General features: G+C 37.7%; 1 protein-coding gene across 1 annotated transcript in view; it reads right to left on the bottom strand.

Annotated features, from left to right (window-relative positions):
- Positions 1–14,660, bottom strand: part of NOX4 (NADPH oxidase 4) — a 161,155-nt gene that overhangs the window by 17,370 nt on the left and 129,125 nt on the right. Inside the window, exons 15-16 of the mRNA XM_080816132.1 lie at positions 5,191–5,310; positions 3,052–3,160 (exon numbers count right to left, since the gene is read on the bottom strand). Of these exons, the coding sequence (XP_080672258.1) occupies positions 3,052–3,160; positions 5,191–5,310 (229 nt within the window). The remainder of the gene's footprint in view (positions 1–3,051; positions 3,161–5,190; positions 5,311–14,660) is intronic.

Below are 14,660 nucleotides of genomic sequence, written 5' to 3' on the forward strand. Positions count from 1 at the left end.
TGAACTTGGAACACAGTTGCAAACACATCATTCTCTAGACACAACTGAAGGACCAGTGTTCACCCTGCTGATGGGAAAAATCAAAACACAGATGCAGAGGTGTGCGTAGAAAATAATCATCACTGTATTGTTCACACAGTTGTAAGCTTTTATATTATTTACTCCATGGACTCTTAAGGGTAAAGCACATCCATCAAAAGATATGAAATGGAAAGAAAACATAAATCTTAAGATTCAACTCTTTGAGGGCCCAGACACTTATTCTTTTCTTTCTTTTATTCCTTTCCTTCCCCACTCCTCTGCCTTATAAAGCATCTATTATTCAAATGTGCCTGTCCACACCTTAGATCATTTTACTTTAAAAAATGTACAGGTTCTGTGTATCAGTTCAAGAAGGATTAAAAATTAAAAACACAGAGGCAGAATTAGGAAATCCCAGAAGTAATAAAACTGGTCAATAATCACAGGAAGAGAGTTTCAATCTCACTTGAATTTAGGAGAAAATAGAATGAGATCTCACTGTTTAAGAGATCGGTACAAATCTAAAATCTAATATAACATTTTAAAGTAAGTGCCTCTCATACTCTTTTTTTTTTGAAAATTTTATTTATTTATTCAGAGACAGAAGGAGAGAGAGCACAAGCAGGGGGAGCAGCAGGCAGAGAGAGAGGGAAAACCAGGCTCTCCGCTGACCAGAGAGCCCGATACAGGGCTTGATCCCAGGACCCCACGAACACGACCTGAGACAAAGGCAGACGATTAACTGACTGAGCCACCCAGACGCTCCCTATCTTCCCCACTTAGGATGGAAATCATATGAGATAAAAAAATTACTTTTTATTTTTATTTTACCTGTAGCTCCAGGTCCTAGAACAGCTTGTGATTTATAGTAGGCAACGAGTGAATATTTGATGAGTGACAGAATGACAGACTGAATAAATGAATATCTGAATAAAAAGACATGTATGATATTATATTCATTGCAGTGTTCTTTTTTTTTTAAGATTTTACTTACTTATTTATTTAGAGAGCACATGAGCAGGGGGAGGGGCAGAGGGAGATGCGGAGAGAGAATCTCAAGAACACTCCATGCACAATATGGAGCCTGATGTGGGGCTTGATCCCAGGACCCTGAGATCATGACCTGAGATGAAATCAAGAGTTGGATGCTTAACCAACTGAGCCACCCAGGGGCCCATCATTGCACTGTTCTTTGTAATAAAAAAGTAAATATCCATCATTAAGGGATGGTTAAATAAAGTACTGAGTACATGCATACTACAAAATAGTCTACAGCAGTAAAGAGAATGAAGTAACTTTATATGTACTATTATTAAAAATGTTTAAGACATAGTGATAAGTTTAAAATAAACAATTCACAGAACAATACAAATAGTATGGAAGAATTTATGGAACACTCATGAGTTGCCTCTGGTTATACAGATTGGGTGAGGAAAGTAGTAAGGGAGGATTTGGTTTATCTGAATTATATGACAGTTTTCAAAGAAGGCATACAGATGGCCAAGAGGCACATGAAAAAATGCTCAATATCACTAGTCATAGTGGAAATGCGAATCAAAATCACAATGAAATATCACTTCACATCTGTCTAGATAGCTATTATCAAAAAGAAATAGTAAGTGTTGGTGAGGATGTGGAGAAAAAAGAGAATCTTCACATACTGTTGGTGGAAATGTAAGCACCGTGGAAAACACTAATTTGAAAAGATATATGCACCCCTATGTTTACTGAAGCATTATCTGCAACAGTCAAGATAAGAAAGCAACCTAAGTGTTTACTGACACATGAATGGATAAAGAATATATGTATATATATTAGATCTTGTCATTTGCAATAATATGGGTTGACCTAGAGGGTATTACATTAAGTGAAATGAATCAGAGAAAGACAAATACCACACAATTTCACTTATACGTGAGTCTACAAAACAAACCAAACATACAGAAACAGACTCATAAATACAGAGAACAAACTGTGGCAGCCAAAGGGAAAGGGGCAGGGGGGAGGGGTCAAATAGGTGAAAGGGACCAAGAGGTACAAACTTCCAGTTATAAAATAAATAAGTCACAAGGTTGAAAATTACAGTATAGAGGATACAGTCAATAATATAATAACAATTTTATATGGTGACAGATTATCACTACACATATCATGGTGAGCAGTTTGCAATGTGTAATTGTTGATTCACTATGTTGTACACTTGAAACTAACATACTTCTGCATGTCAACTATCCTACAATTAAAAAGAAAAAGGAAGAGCATCTGGGTGGCTCAGTCAGTTAAGCATCTGCCTTTAGCTCAGGTCATGATCCTGGGATCCTGGGATTGAGTCCTGCACTCCCTCTGCTTCCCATTCCCCGTCTCTCATGAATAAATAAATAAAATCTTAAAAAAAAGGAAAAGGAAAAAAATTGCAGGAAAAATGCATGTGTATTACTTGTATAATTAAAAAAATAAAAGATACGTATATTAATACATAAATAAAAGGTTATAGGTAGGATAGATGAAGAAGGCCTTTTTAAAAATATCTTTAAGAAATAAAACTTAGAATTTGGGATTTTGAAATTCTGCCTAGTGTGCCAAAAGCCGGATGATGGTCCATTTGGAATATTAAAGGTGGAAATAAGAGGTTAGAGCTAACAGAACACAGGATGGAAAGTATAGTAACAACCATCTGCTGATGTTCCCCTGTCTGTCTTCCCTCACCACCCTCATACACATATATCATTGCCCATATCCCTACATTTCTATGTTAAAACACAAATAGTAGCATTTTCATGTTAAAACATATCATAGATATATATATATATATACATACTCTCACTTACCAATATCTGAAAATATGTTTACTAAATTATTAATTTGCTACTTCTGTTCTTTGAAGTTTAAGAGATTTTTTTTTTCCTTCTTTCAATTTCTCTGCCTTATTTTCTGGTTTATTCTACAATGAACATTTATTGCTTTTGTAATTAGAAAAAATAATGTTTTTATTTAAAAACATTGCAAAAAGAAAAACAAACCTAATTTTACCTTGTTATGTAACACACAGAGTAAGTCTGCAAACCAACGGAAGGATTGGATGTCTCTGCACACCCAAATAAAATACAGTCTTCTAAGCTTGTATGGTTTCCAGTCATCCCTTTAAAATTAAAAGAACACAATAGTGATTAGGATGGCCAAAAAAAAAAAAAAATTAAGAATCCCTGTGTCTTTGAAAATTTGCTTTTCATTTACTAATGAAAAACCAGTCATTTACATGTATCATTCATTTTATCATCTTTAATCTTTTGTCATTGCACTTACTACAACTCCCAAATGAATTTAAAATGTAATACACAGACTCAGAGGCATGATGTACTCCATGAGTTTAAGTGTTTATACATGTGAATATTGTAAGTATACCACCTATTTTCAGTTCAAGGCAATAAACTAAACTCCTGGATGGGAATATGAGCCCCGGCTCTCAGAAAAAAGGTTCTCTATTTTCAGTGAATTCTATCACTCAGCAGGGCTCCAGTGGTCATTAGCCGTGCCCTGGCCTCCAGGCAAAATGAGGCAAAACCATTCCAGAAAGCTGGTTGTTTATTCCCTTTTAAAAATCACTAAAGAAAGAGATGTAATAGTCACCTACTATGTAATGCATTCCAGGGCCTCATAATTCCAAGTCTGGATTCCTATTTATAATTATGAAAGTGGCCTGAGGTTAAGAAAATATTTTCTCTTTTTCTTAACTTTAAGTGTCCAAATAACTTGCAGTATGTTTTCAGAAACAAATGATTTCTGGCTTGGGATATGGTTATTTTTCTAAGAACCTCCAAAAAAGTCCCAAATTTGTAACAAGTGCTTAAAATTGAAATAAAATACTATTCAAACACATCATTTCAATTTTATTATTTCCTTCTTTAGTACTCCATAAAAGACTCTTAATGCAAATCAGGTCTACTTGAAAAGGGAAAGGAATTGATTTGAGAATAATGTCCTACTGTTATTTTGTTTGTGTTTTCATGACATTATTAATCCACTAATTTTTGCTTATAATCTTGGAACTAAAATAACTAAAAAGTATTTCCTACATAAGCAGTCTTACATTTGACATTTCTATTCTTCGGTCTGTTACAAATTTGCTGAGTAACAGACCGTGGAATCATGTGCTCATTTGTCATCTGCCCAGCCAAGTTTTCCTGACCATATGTCTACAATGACCCCGCCCCTTTATTTCCATATCCCATTAATCTCTCTTCTTTTTATCAGACTTCTGATATTTCTGAAACAATGTTATTTATGAATGTCTTATTGCTTCATATTTGGCTTGCTCCATTTGAATACAAGTTATTTAAGGGCAGGGACCCTATTTCATGCATTGCAGTATTTACCAGTCACTATAGGATGGATGGGCACACAGGTGCTCAAGATACTTGTTGACAGAATGGATGAAGACTGCCCCTTAGCATTTAGGAGGAAGTACAGAGATGAAGGCTGGTGGAACGGCTTTGCAAGGATAGAGGAATGCCTGACTGTGATACTTTATAAGACAGCGTGCTGAAAGCCATGCACCACGTACTGAGAATCATTGAATTCTCACCCTCATCAATCAGTAAATGGAGTTCCATGCAAAACAAGTACAGTAGCTCCTCCTTATCAGTGGTTTCACTTTCTGTGGTTTCAGTCACCCACCGTCAGGTCGCCCACGGCTGGGATGCAGAGGGTTCTCCATCTGGCATGTTGTCAGAAGGTCAAGGGCAGCATAATGCTTACAACATTCCCCTTACCTTATCTCATCACATGGGCATTTTACCATCTCACCTCATCATAAGAACAAGGGTGAGTATGGTACAATAAGATATTTTGAGGGAGAGAAAGAGATACCACATTCACATAACTTTCATCACACTATAGTGTTATAATTGTTCTATCTTAATATTAGTTATTGTAGTTAATCTCTTACTGTGCCTAGCTTATTAAACCTTATCACAGACACGTATGTACTGGAAAAAACATAATGTATGTAGGGTTCGGTACTACTGGCAGTTTCAGGCATTCACTGGGGATCTTGGAACGTATTCCCCGTGTACATAAGGGGAGGGGGTTACTGTAGACAAATTCTATGAGGAATTACCTCATACTAAGAGTTCTCTATCTGAATTAATAAAACAGATCAAAATAACATACAGCAGGGTGTTGAGTATTGATGCAAATGGAGTTACTCCAATGCCTCCAGCCACACAGAGGCTAACCTCATAGTTCAATGATTCCTCAAATGGACTTCCAAATGGACCGTCAATGTATAGCCTGTGGAGAAGGCAAACAAAGGTGGGGAAAATGAAATAAGTTAAATTAATTCTCTGTAATAGGTAGTACACATGCTGAATCCTGTTTCCAGGCTTTGTATGGCTCAGTTCTTATTTCATTGTTCTCATACTGAAAAACCTAAAGTAACAAGAAATGTATATGAAGTCTCAATATTAAAACAGGTACATCTGTTTCTAAGCCTTCCCTTTTTGAGGCAAACGTTAATTAAAAGTACAGAGAAATCTATATAGGACCATGACAGATACCTAAGGACAAGTTAAAGCTCTGATCATATTATATTACTGTATATAACTAAATTAAAGTATCAATTGCTTTACTGCATCTAAATTCAATAAATAAGGTTCTCTTTAATGGCAAAGTCAGCAGCAGAAATACTTACTGTAGCATTTACTCTGTGAACAGAAAAGTAATAGGAGAAAAAAAAAAGGAAACTCTTTCCCTCTTGCCCTAGTGAGGTTTATTAGTATAGAAACAACCAGAGAACAAGCTCAGAGGAATCTCTACTTATTTGAGACTGTATAGTCAAGTGTGTGTGTGTGTGTGTGTGTGTGTGTGTGTGTGTGTGAAGTCCTTAACTACAACAGAACTTGTTAATCATTCACTTGATATTTTATCCCCCTCCCCTTCTTTCTTAATAACAAAACATTAATTTATTCAGGGAAGCAAAGTGTCCAGCCAAACCACTCTATCACCCAAACTCCATTACCCAAAACTGCATTTATTTTGACTGTGTGACTCTGTTCTGGTTAATATCATGCAAATGGCAGTGCTATTAGAAAAACTAGAAGGTTTCCTGCAGAAAGTTGCCTTAGCTGAAAGTGGCGCTCTTTATCCCTCCCTTTGTTTCCTTCATCCTGATACCGAAAATGTTGTCCTGATGGACTTCATACTTACCGCTGACCGCTGTAGGATTAAGATAGCCTCTCTAGACTACCTAGTTCCAGGTATCTTACTGTGAAAGATATCTTAAAGTCATTGCCTTGTCATGCTCTTTTTTTCTATTTTAAAACAAATAGCTTTGCTAAAACATAGCAACTATCCCCAAAAGTACATTTGTGTCATCAGCCTTATGATATACATAGCTTTCACTGTGAGAAGCGACCGCAACAGTAGATCACTTACTATTAGGCATCTGTGGTGTTACTGGTTAAACGTTAAATGAACGAATGGACAGTCTTTTGACCTCAGAGCTCCATGGCATGCATTCTAAGTTGTATCCCATTAGTCATTGCTCATATTTGGTTTCCACTCCTCCTAGACACTTACAGACTATACTTCTTGGAATTCTTGTGATTACATTGAGCCATACATCTAATTCTGACCACAGGGCTGTGAGCAGAGGCAATACTTGCTATTTTGGAATAAGGCAGGGAAAAGCTCTGTCCCTTTCATGAAAACTAAAAGCCATGAGTAGAACCAGAAGACAAAAGCCAACTGAATCCCTGACTTATCACTTGAAGGGAACTGTTCCGGAGCCCCTGGACCCACAAAAGTCACTTCATGAGTAAGAAAGAAATCTGTTTTGTGTCTTACCCCAATTTCAGGATATTTCAAAGTTTACCAGTTACCGCAGCAGAACTCAGACCAGCATAACTACCACATGTACAGTTTATATTTAAATCCTCAAAGGAATTTGGAAGAGTACTGATTTTAAAAAAATACTATAGCCTATAAAAAAGCTACTTGCTGTACCTCAAGAAAAAATAACCAAAGTTTGAATGCTTGAGGTAGTGTTCTAAGCACAGCAGAAATTCAGAAAATATTGATAGATCACATACAGAAAATATGCCTAATTCTTATTACAGCCATCTTCTTCACATTTTACAGACTATTCACTCAACAAACATGCTCTGTGTACCAATGATTTCTGTGATGCTATTTTGGACTCAAAGATAAAATTGACACTGGGACATCAAAAATGACATTACCGAAGTTTTTCCATCTTCATATTAAAATCACATTACATAGGTTGAGGGGATGAAAGAATGACTATGATACTTTGATCTTTTTAAAGATAAGACCTTCTTTTAAAATACCAATGATAAAATTGGCAGATGATTTTAAAGTGTATTTAAAGAGCAGAATTTAGGATGACTCTTTATATTTGTCTGATGTACAATGCTTTCATAAAGATATTTTCACTGAACAGAAAAAGAACAACCTGAAAACAAAGCTACCAGAAGATATTTGAAAATTAATGATCAGTACATTAGATTCTTGATATAAATCTCAAAATATCAGTGGCCCATAAACAAGATATGTGAATTGATTTTACCACTTCTCACCATGTAAACAAATCTAGAATATAAACATTAAGTAAGAAATTTGGGTTTAAAAATAAATACTGCCAACTGCAAAAACAGATCACTGCAAATCTCTACAACTATTTTAGACTCCACTACACCCAGTGCAATCTTCTCTTAATTAGTCATTCACTTATTGAACAAATGCCTTTATGCACCTGCAATGTGCTAGACTGTGTGCAAAGTGTCAGGGAAACAGAAATGAACAAGACAGAAAATGTCCCTGGCCTCTTGGTTGATTCTAGTGGAAGAGGAGCTAGCCCATAAAGAAAGATATAAAAAGATCTATAATGTCATATAGGATAAGTGTTTTTAAAAAACAGGTAAAACAGGGTGCCTGGGTGGCTCAGTGGGTTAAGCCTCTGCCTTCAGCTTGGGTCATGATCTCAGGGTCCTGGGATCAAGACCCACATCAGGCTCTCTGCTCATCAAGGAGCCTGCTTCCTCCCCTCTCTCTCTGCCTGCCTCTCTACTTACTTGTGATCTCTCTCTCTCTCTCTCTGTCAAATAGATAAATAAAATCTTTAAAAATAATAATAATAATAACAGGTAAAACATAGTCGTTGTTGGAGCTAGGTGACTGGCACACAAAAATTCATTTTACTATTCTGTTTACTTTTTTTTTTTTAAGATTTTATTTATTTATTTGACAGACAGAGATTACAAGTAGGCAGAGAGGCAGGCAGAGAGAGAGAGGAGGAAGCAGGCTCCCCGCTGAGCAGAGAGCCCGATGCGGGGCTCGATCCCAGGACCCTGGGATCATGACCTGAGCCGAAGGCAGAGGCTTTAAACCACTGAGCCAACCAGGCGCCCCTATTCTGTTTACTTTTACATATGCTTGAAATTTTGCATCAGCAGTTTAAAGGGATAGTCAGGGAAGTGCATACGGCAATTGAACAGAGACCTAAATGAAGTGAAGAGGCAAGATATAAAGACATCTGGAAAAAGAATCTTTCCAGCAGGAATAATGGGAAATAGAAATAAACAAAGCCTTTTGGTTTACGGATGTATTCACCCCAGCTACACACTTCCTGGGAATTTTCAGTTCAGTTTCTTCATTCAATCTCCTGCTAATTGTATTTATGAATTTTTCTTTGTTAGGACTGATGCTCTGTTTGGACCAATCCCTGTCATTTCCTCATCAACAAAATTTTTAGCATCTATCCTATAAAAGGCACTTTTCAGGCTCTGGAGATGACAGCAGTGAACAGGAGACAAATATCCCCGTCCTCAGAGAGGGCTTCTCTCTCGTGTGATTATCTAATACATCCATCATTCACATATATTGATTATCTTCTGTGTGTAAAGTCCTAGAGATAGAAAAACACAGGTCCTGTCCCCAGGAATTATGCTGCTGTCCCCTTCTTTACTCATGTCTGCTTCCTATAAGAAAAAACAGACACAAGGACACCTTATTTGATCAGCAAAGGAGAAGAGCAGTTAGGAAACACACCTCTTTGCTTCTTGTCTGCTTTACAGCCGACAGCCCCCACGAGCACCCTCCCTACATGTTTGGTGTTCCAAAACAACTTTTGGCAAGGAGACAAGAATTCGGGGTTCTAGACATTTACCGGGGTTGAGCGTACAGGCCAGATAATTGTCCTTGCCAAATCTGATTTCCTTCACTTCAAAAAGGACCAATCAGATGTGGTGACACAGAAAAGGCTTGTTGAAGAATTGTGGAGAGCCACAAAGATCAGTTATGGCATCAGTGAGCACTAGCAATGTCCTGTCAGGTCAACTGAGAGGTCCAGTATGAGATGAGAAGCAGACGGGAATGTGGTGCAAAAGACTTGAGAGAAGCAGCTGTTCGGGTTTTATTTTTCACTAATTTTTTTCTTTTTTCAAAAGTTTTTTTTAAATTTTAATTCCAGTTTAGCTGATAACCAGTTATATCAGTTTCATGGGTACAATATAAAGATTCAACAGTTCTATACATGACACAGTGCTCCTCATGATAAGTGTGCTCTTAATCCCCATCACCTTTTTAATCCATTCCCCTCCTACCGCCCCTCTGGTAACCACCAGTTTGTTCTCTATTAGAGTCTGGTTTTGGTTTGTCTCTCTTTCTCGCTTTTTCCTCCTTTGTTCATCCGTTTTGTTTCTTAAATTCCACATATGAGTGAAATCATATGATATTTGTCTTTCTCTGACTAATTTGTTTTGCTTAACATTATATTCTCTAGCTCCAACTCCATCCCTGTCTTTGCAAATGGCAGGATTTCATTCTTTTTTATGGCTGAAAAATATCCCATTGTGTGTGTGTGTGTGTGTGTGTGTGTGTGTGTGTATGACTTCTTTTCCATTCATCTATTGATGGACACCTGGGCTCTTGGGCTGCTACTATAGTTTGGCTATTGTAAACAATGCTGCAATAAACAAATGGGTACATGTGTCCTTTGAATTAGTGTTCTTGTTTTCTTTGGATAACTACCAGTAATGCCATTACTGGATTTTAGGATAGTTCAATTTTCAGCTTTTTGAGGAAACCCCATACTCTTCCAGCGTGGCTGCACCAGTTTGTGTTCCCACCAACAGTGCATGAGGGTTCCTTTTTCTTCATACCATAGCCAAGACTCGTTTCTTGTGTTTTTGATTTTAGCCATTCTGACAGGTGTGTGTTGATATCTCATTGTACTTTTAATGTATATTTCCCAGATGATGAGTGATGTTGAGCATCTTTTCATGTGTCTGTTGGCTTTCTGTATGTTTTCTTTGGAAAAATGTCTATTCAGGTCCTCTGCCCATTTTTTAATTGGGTTATTTTGATTTGCGGTGTTGAGTTGTATCAGTTCTTTATATATTTTGGGTACTAGCCCTTTATTGAATAGGTCATTTACAAATATCTTCTCCCATCCCATAGGTTATCTTTCAGTGTTGTTAATTGTTTCCTCCACTGGGCAAGAGATTTTTATTTTGATGTAGTCCCAATACTTTATTTTGCTTCAGTTTCCTTTACCTCAGGTGACATTCCTAGAAAAATGTGTTACAACCGATGTCAGAGAAATTAATGCCTCTGTTCTCTTTTAGGATTTTTATGGTCTCATATTTAGGTCTTTAATCCATTTTATTTTTGTGTTTGGTGCAAGAGAATAGTCCAGTTTCATTTCTCTGCATGTTGCTTCTAGTTTTCCCAACATCATTTGTTGAAGAGACCTCTCTTCTCATTGCATCTTCTTTACTGCTTTGTCAAAGATTAATTGGCCATACATCCATGGGTTTATTTCTATTCTGTTATATTGATCAATGTGTCTATTTTATGCCAGTACCATACTGCTTTGATTACTACAGTTTGTAATATAACTTGAAGCCTGGGATTTTGATACCCTCAATTTTGTTTTTCTTTTTCAAGATTTTGGCTATTTTAGGGTCTTTTGTGGTTCCATACAAATTTTAGGGCTGTTTGTTTTAGTTCTGTGAAAAATGGTGTAGGTATTTTGATAGGGATTACGTTAAATGCATAGATTGCTTTGGGCAATATAGACGTTTTAAAAATATTCGCTCTTCCAACCCTTAAGCATGGAATCTCTTCCCATTTCTTTGTGTTGTCTCGAATTTCTTTCATTAATATTTTATAGTTTTCAGAGTTTATTCCTATACATTTTTTTTTGTTTTGGTGCAACTGTAAATGGGATTGTTTTCTTAATGTCAATTCGTGCTGCTTCATTATTAGTGTATGAAAATGCAAAAGATTTCTGTACATTGATTTTGTAACTTGTAACTTTATTGAATTCATTTATCAGTTCTGGTATTTTTTTGGTGGTGTCTTTAGGGTTTTTCTATTTATGGTATCATGTTATCTGCAGTTAGCGAAAGTTTTACTTCTTCTTTACCATTTCGAATGCCTTTTATTTCTTTTTTGTTGTCTAACTGCTATGGCTAGGACTTCCAGTACTATGTTGAACAAAAGTGATGGGAGTGGACATTCTCGTCTTGCTCCTGACCTTAGGAGAAAAGCTCTCAGTTCACACATCGAGTATGATGTTTGCTGTGAGTTTTTCATATAAGGCGTTTATTACGTTGAGGTATGTTTCCGCTAGATCTACTTTGTTGAGGGCTTTTATCATGAATGGATGTTGTACTTTGTCAAATGCTTTTTCTGCATCTATTCAAATGACCATATGGTTTTTATCCTTTCTCTTATTGATGTGATGTATCATGTTGATTAATTTACAAATATTGAACCACCCTTGCAACCCAGGAATAAATCCCACTTGATCATGGTGAATGGTGCTGGTGAGGTTTGTGCACATCTTCTTGGAGGAGGGGGGCCGTAGTAGGGGGAGTAAGGCAAATGTGACAGGGAGGGGCAGATCTGCTGAACCACAGCGGTATGGAGCTTGGTGTAAGCAAGTTAGGTAGCAGGGCTCTGCTGGTTCTACAGGTGGCTGTTGTTTAGTTGGGGGGGAGAAGAGGGAATTGGCACCTGGAAGCTCCTTTGTCCCTGGAGGCATCTTTCTGTGATCCCTGATCTTTGGGGCACACTCCGAAAAGAGTAAATCACTCTCCTTCTTCTTCCTTTAGCACTTTCAAGCTGGTGCTTCTACGCTGTATCTCTGCCAACTGTTTGTGGTGCTTTATCTTTAAGGGTAGGGACTCAGCTTCCTAAAGCTTTCCAGGCTCTCCCAAAGCTGAGCCCACTGATTTTCATAATCCCAGGCTTTCAGTCCCACTTGTTATAAAAACTCATGAGATTCAGCCCCTCTCACTTCCAAAGCCAATTGTTATTGGCTGTTCAGGAACTCCCTGGTGTTCTGTCTCTGTTCATGAACTCCCTGGTGTGAAAGTCTGTTTTACACCCTTCTCCACATCACCGGTGTCCTCCCCATTGTGGACAGTCATGGGGCCTGTGTCTGGACTCCTTAGATGTCCATGGGAAGTTGCAGTCTCTCCTGCAGGGAGCAAAAAGCCACCCGTGCAATGGAAAGCTGAGTTTGGAAGAAATAAGGAAAGGAGATGGTTGGTCACAGCTGGTTCATTGTCCAGGAAACCCAGAGTGATCTCTGGGAGTCATCTCCAGACTATTCAGTCTGTTTCACCACTAGCATTGGTCAGTAGCCTCAGGGCCATTTTGCTCCCAAACCACGCCTTCACTATTCATACCTTCTATGATGGGTCCTCTTCCGGACCTTTAGTTGTGGAGTTTACTCTGCCAATCTTCAGATTGTTTTCTGGGTTATTTACACTGATGTAAATGAGTGTTAGCCAGTTGTATCCATGGGACTAAGGCAAGTTTAGGGTACTCCTACTCTGCCATCTTCCCAACCTCTATCTTCTCTGTTTTTTTGTTTGTTTGTTTGTTTGAAATACTTTTTGCACATGGAGAAACAAAATTTTGTTGCTTTGGGAGGAAAGATGAAGAATGAAATTGTTGGTAATTTGGCAACATCAGAGCTTTTGAAGGAGGCAGAAAGGGGAACTATGTAAGTCATTTTTCATGTATTTAATGTGACTAATGTGTAAAACCCATTGTCGTTCATTTATGAGCAGTGATTTTTCTCCCATCTTAGTACCTGCTCTATAAAGGAATGCAATATTCCTACTATTTTTTTTCTTTTGTGAGAAGATTACAGAAAATAAAGGCAACTCTCCAAAGTCCTGCAACAACATAATAGAGGTGAGCTCCACCTGATATATTTTTAAACTTCTGTTGATGACTAATAAAAATTTCATTATGAAGGAGCGTGGGTATAAGAGAATTCTAAGAAAAGGATGATGCTCTTTCCTGGACTTTTCAAAAATATAAACTTAGTTTTTAATTCAGTATGTTTTTCCCTTGAAAGTAGAGTACACTAACGTGTTTAAAATTGATTGTAAAGATGCCTGGGTGGCTCAGTTGGTTAAGCATCTGCCCCCAGCTCAGGTCATGATCCTGGGGTCCTGGGATAGAGTCCTGCTTCAGACTCCCTGCTCAGCAGGGAGTCTGTTTTTCCTTCTCTCTCTCCACCCCTCTCCCCTGCTCCTGCTCTTGCTCTCTCTCAAATAAACAAATAAAATCTTTAAAAAACATCTTTGAAAAAATAAAGTTGATTTAATTTTTCAATGTGTAATATAGATCAGCTAATAGACTAGTTATATCAGATTTCTTCCTCTCAAGAGAAAAATCCATGAGCTGCAAATCAACTCAACTCTATTAAAAAATAAGAGACAACCAAAAGTTCTCGAACTCTTGTTCCCCACTACTTCCTATCACTTTCCCCCAAACACACTGACATCATAATAAATTAAAATAGAACTTATTTAGATAATCTGATAATTTACAAAATTAAGAAAGATATGTTTATTAATTTAAGAAAATAGACACAAATTACACAAGTATTTCATAAACAATAATTTAAGGAGGAAAAAAGTATTTTGCAGTCAAATTAATTTGGGAAATGTGTTAAGGAATTTTTTTTACTTGTTTATTTAAAAATTTCTTTTTTGGGAGGACAGGCAGAGGGAGAGAGAGAATCTTAAGCAGGCTCCACACCCACTGTGGAGCCCAGTGCAGAACTGGATCTCACAACCCTGAGATTGTGACTTGATCTGAAATCAAAAGTTAGATGCTGGGGCGCCTGGGTGGCTCAGTGGGTTAAGCCTCTGCCTTCAGCTCAGGTCGTGATCCCAGGGTCCTGGGATCGAGCTCCACATTGGCTTTCCGCTCAGTGGGGAGCCTGCTTCCCCCTCTGTCTCTGCCTGCCTCTCTGCCTACTTGTGATCTCTCTCTCTCTCTCTCTCTCTGTAAAAAAGAAAAAAAAAAAGTTAGATGCTTAACTAACTGAGCCATCCAGGCGCCCCTAAAAATTTCTTTAAAAAATAAAAATTCCTTTAATTCAAAACTTCTCTAGGCCTTCCACATGCCAAAAGTGCCTTATGAATATCCAAGCAGTGGATACACAACATTTTGTAAACATATTTCACCATTGGGGCGCCTGGGTGGCTCAGTGGGTTAAAGCCTCTGCCTTCGTCTCAGGTCATGATCTCAGGGTCCTGGGATCGAGTCCCACATTGGGCTCTCTGCTCAGCAGGGATCCTGCTTCCCTT

This window comes from Martes martes, assembly GCF_963455335.1.
Source record: "Martes martes genome assembly, chromosome: 10".
Taxonomy (NCBI): Eukaryota; Metazoa; Chordata; class Mammalia; order Carnivora; family Mustelidae; genus Martes; species Martes martes.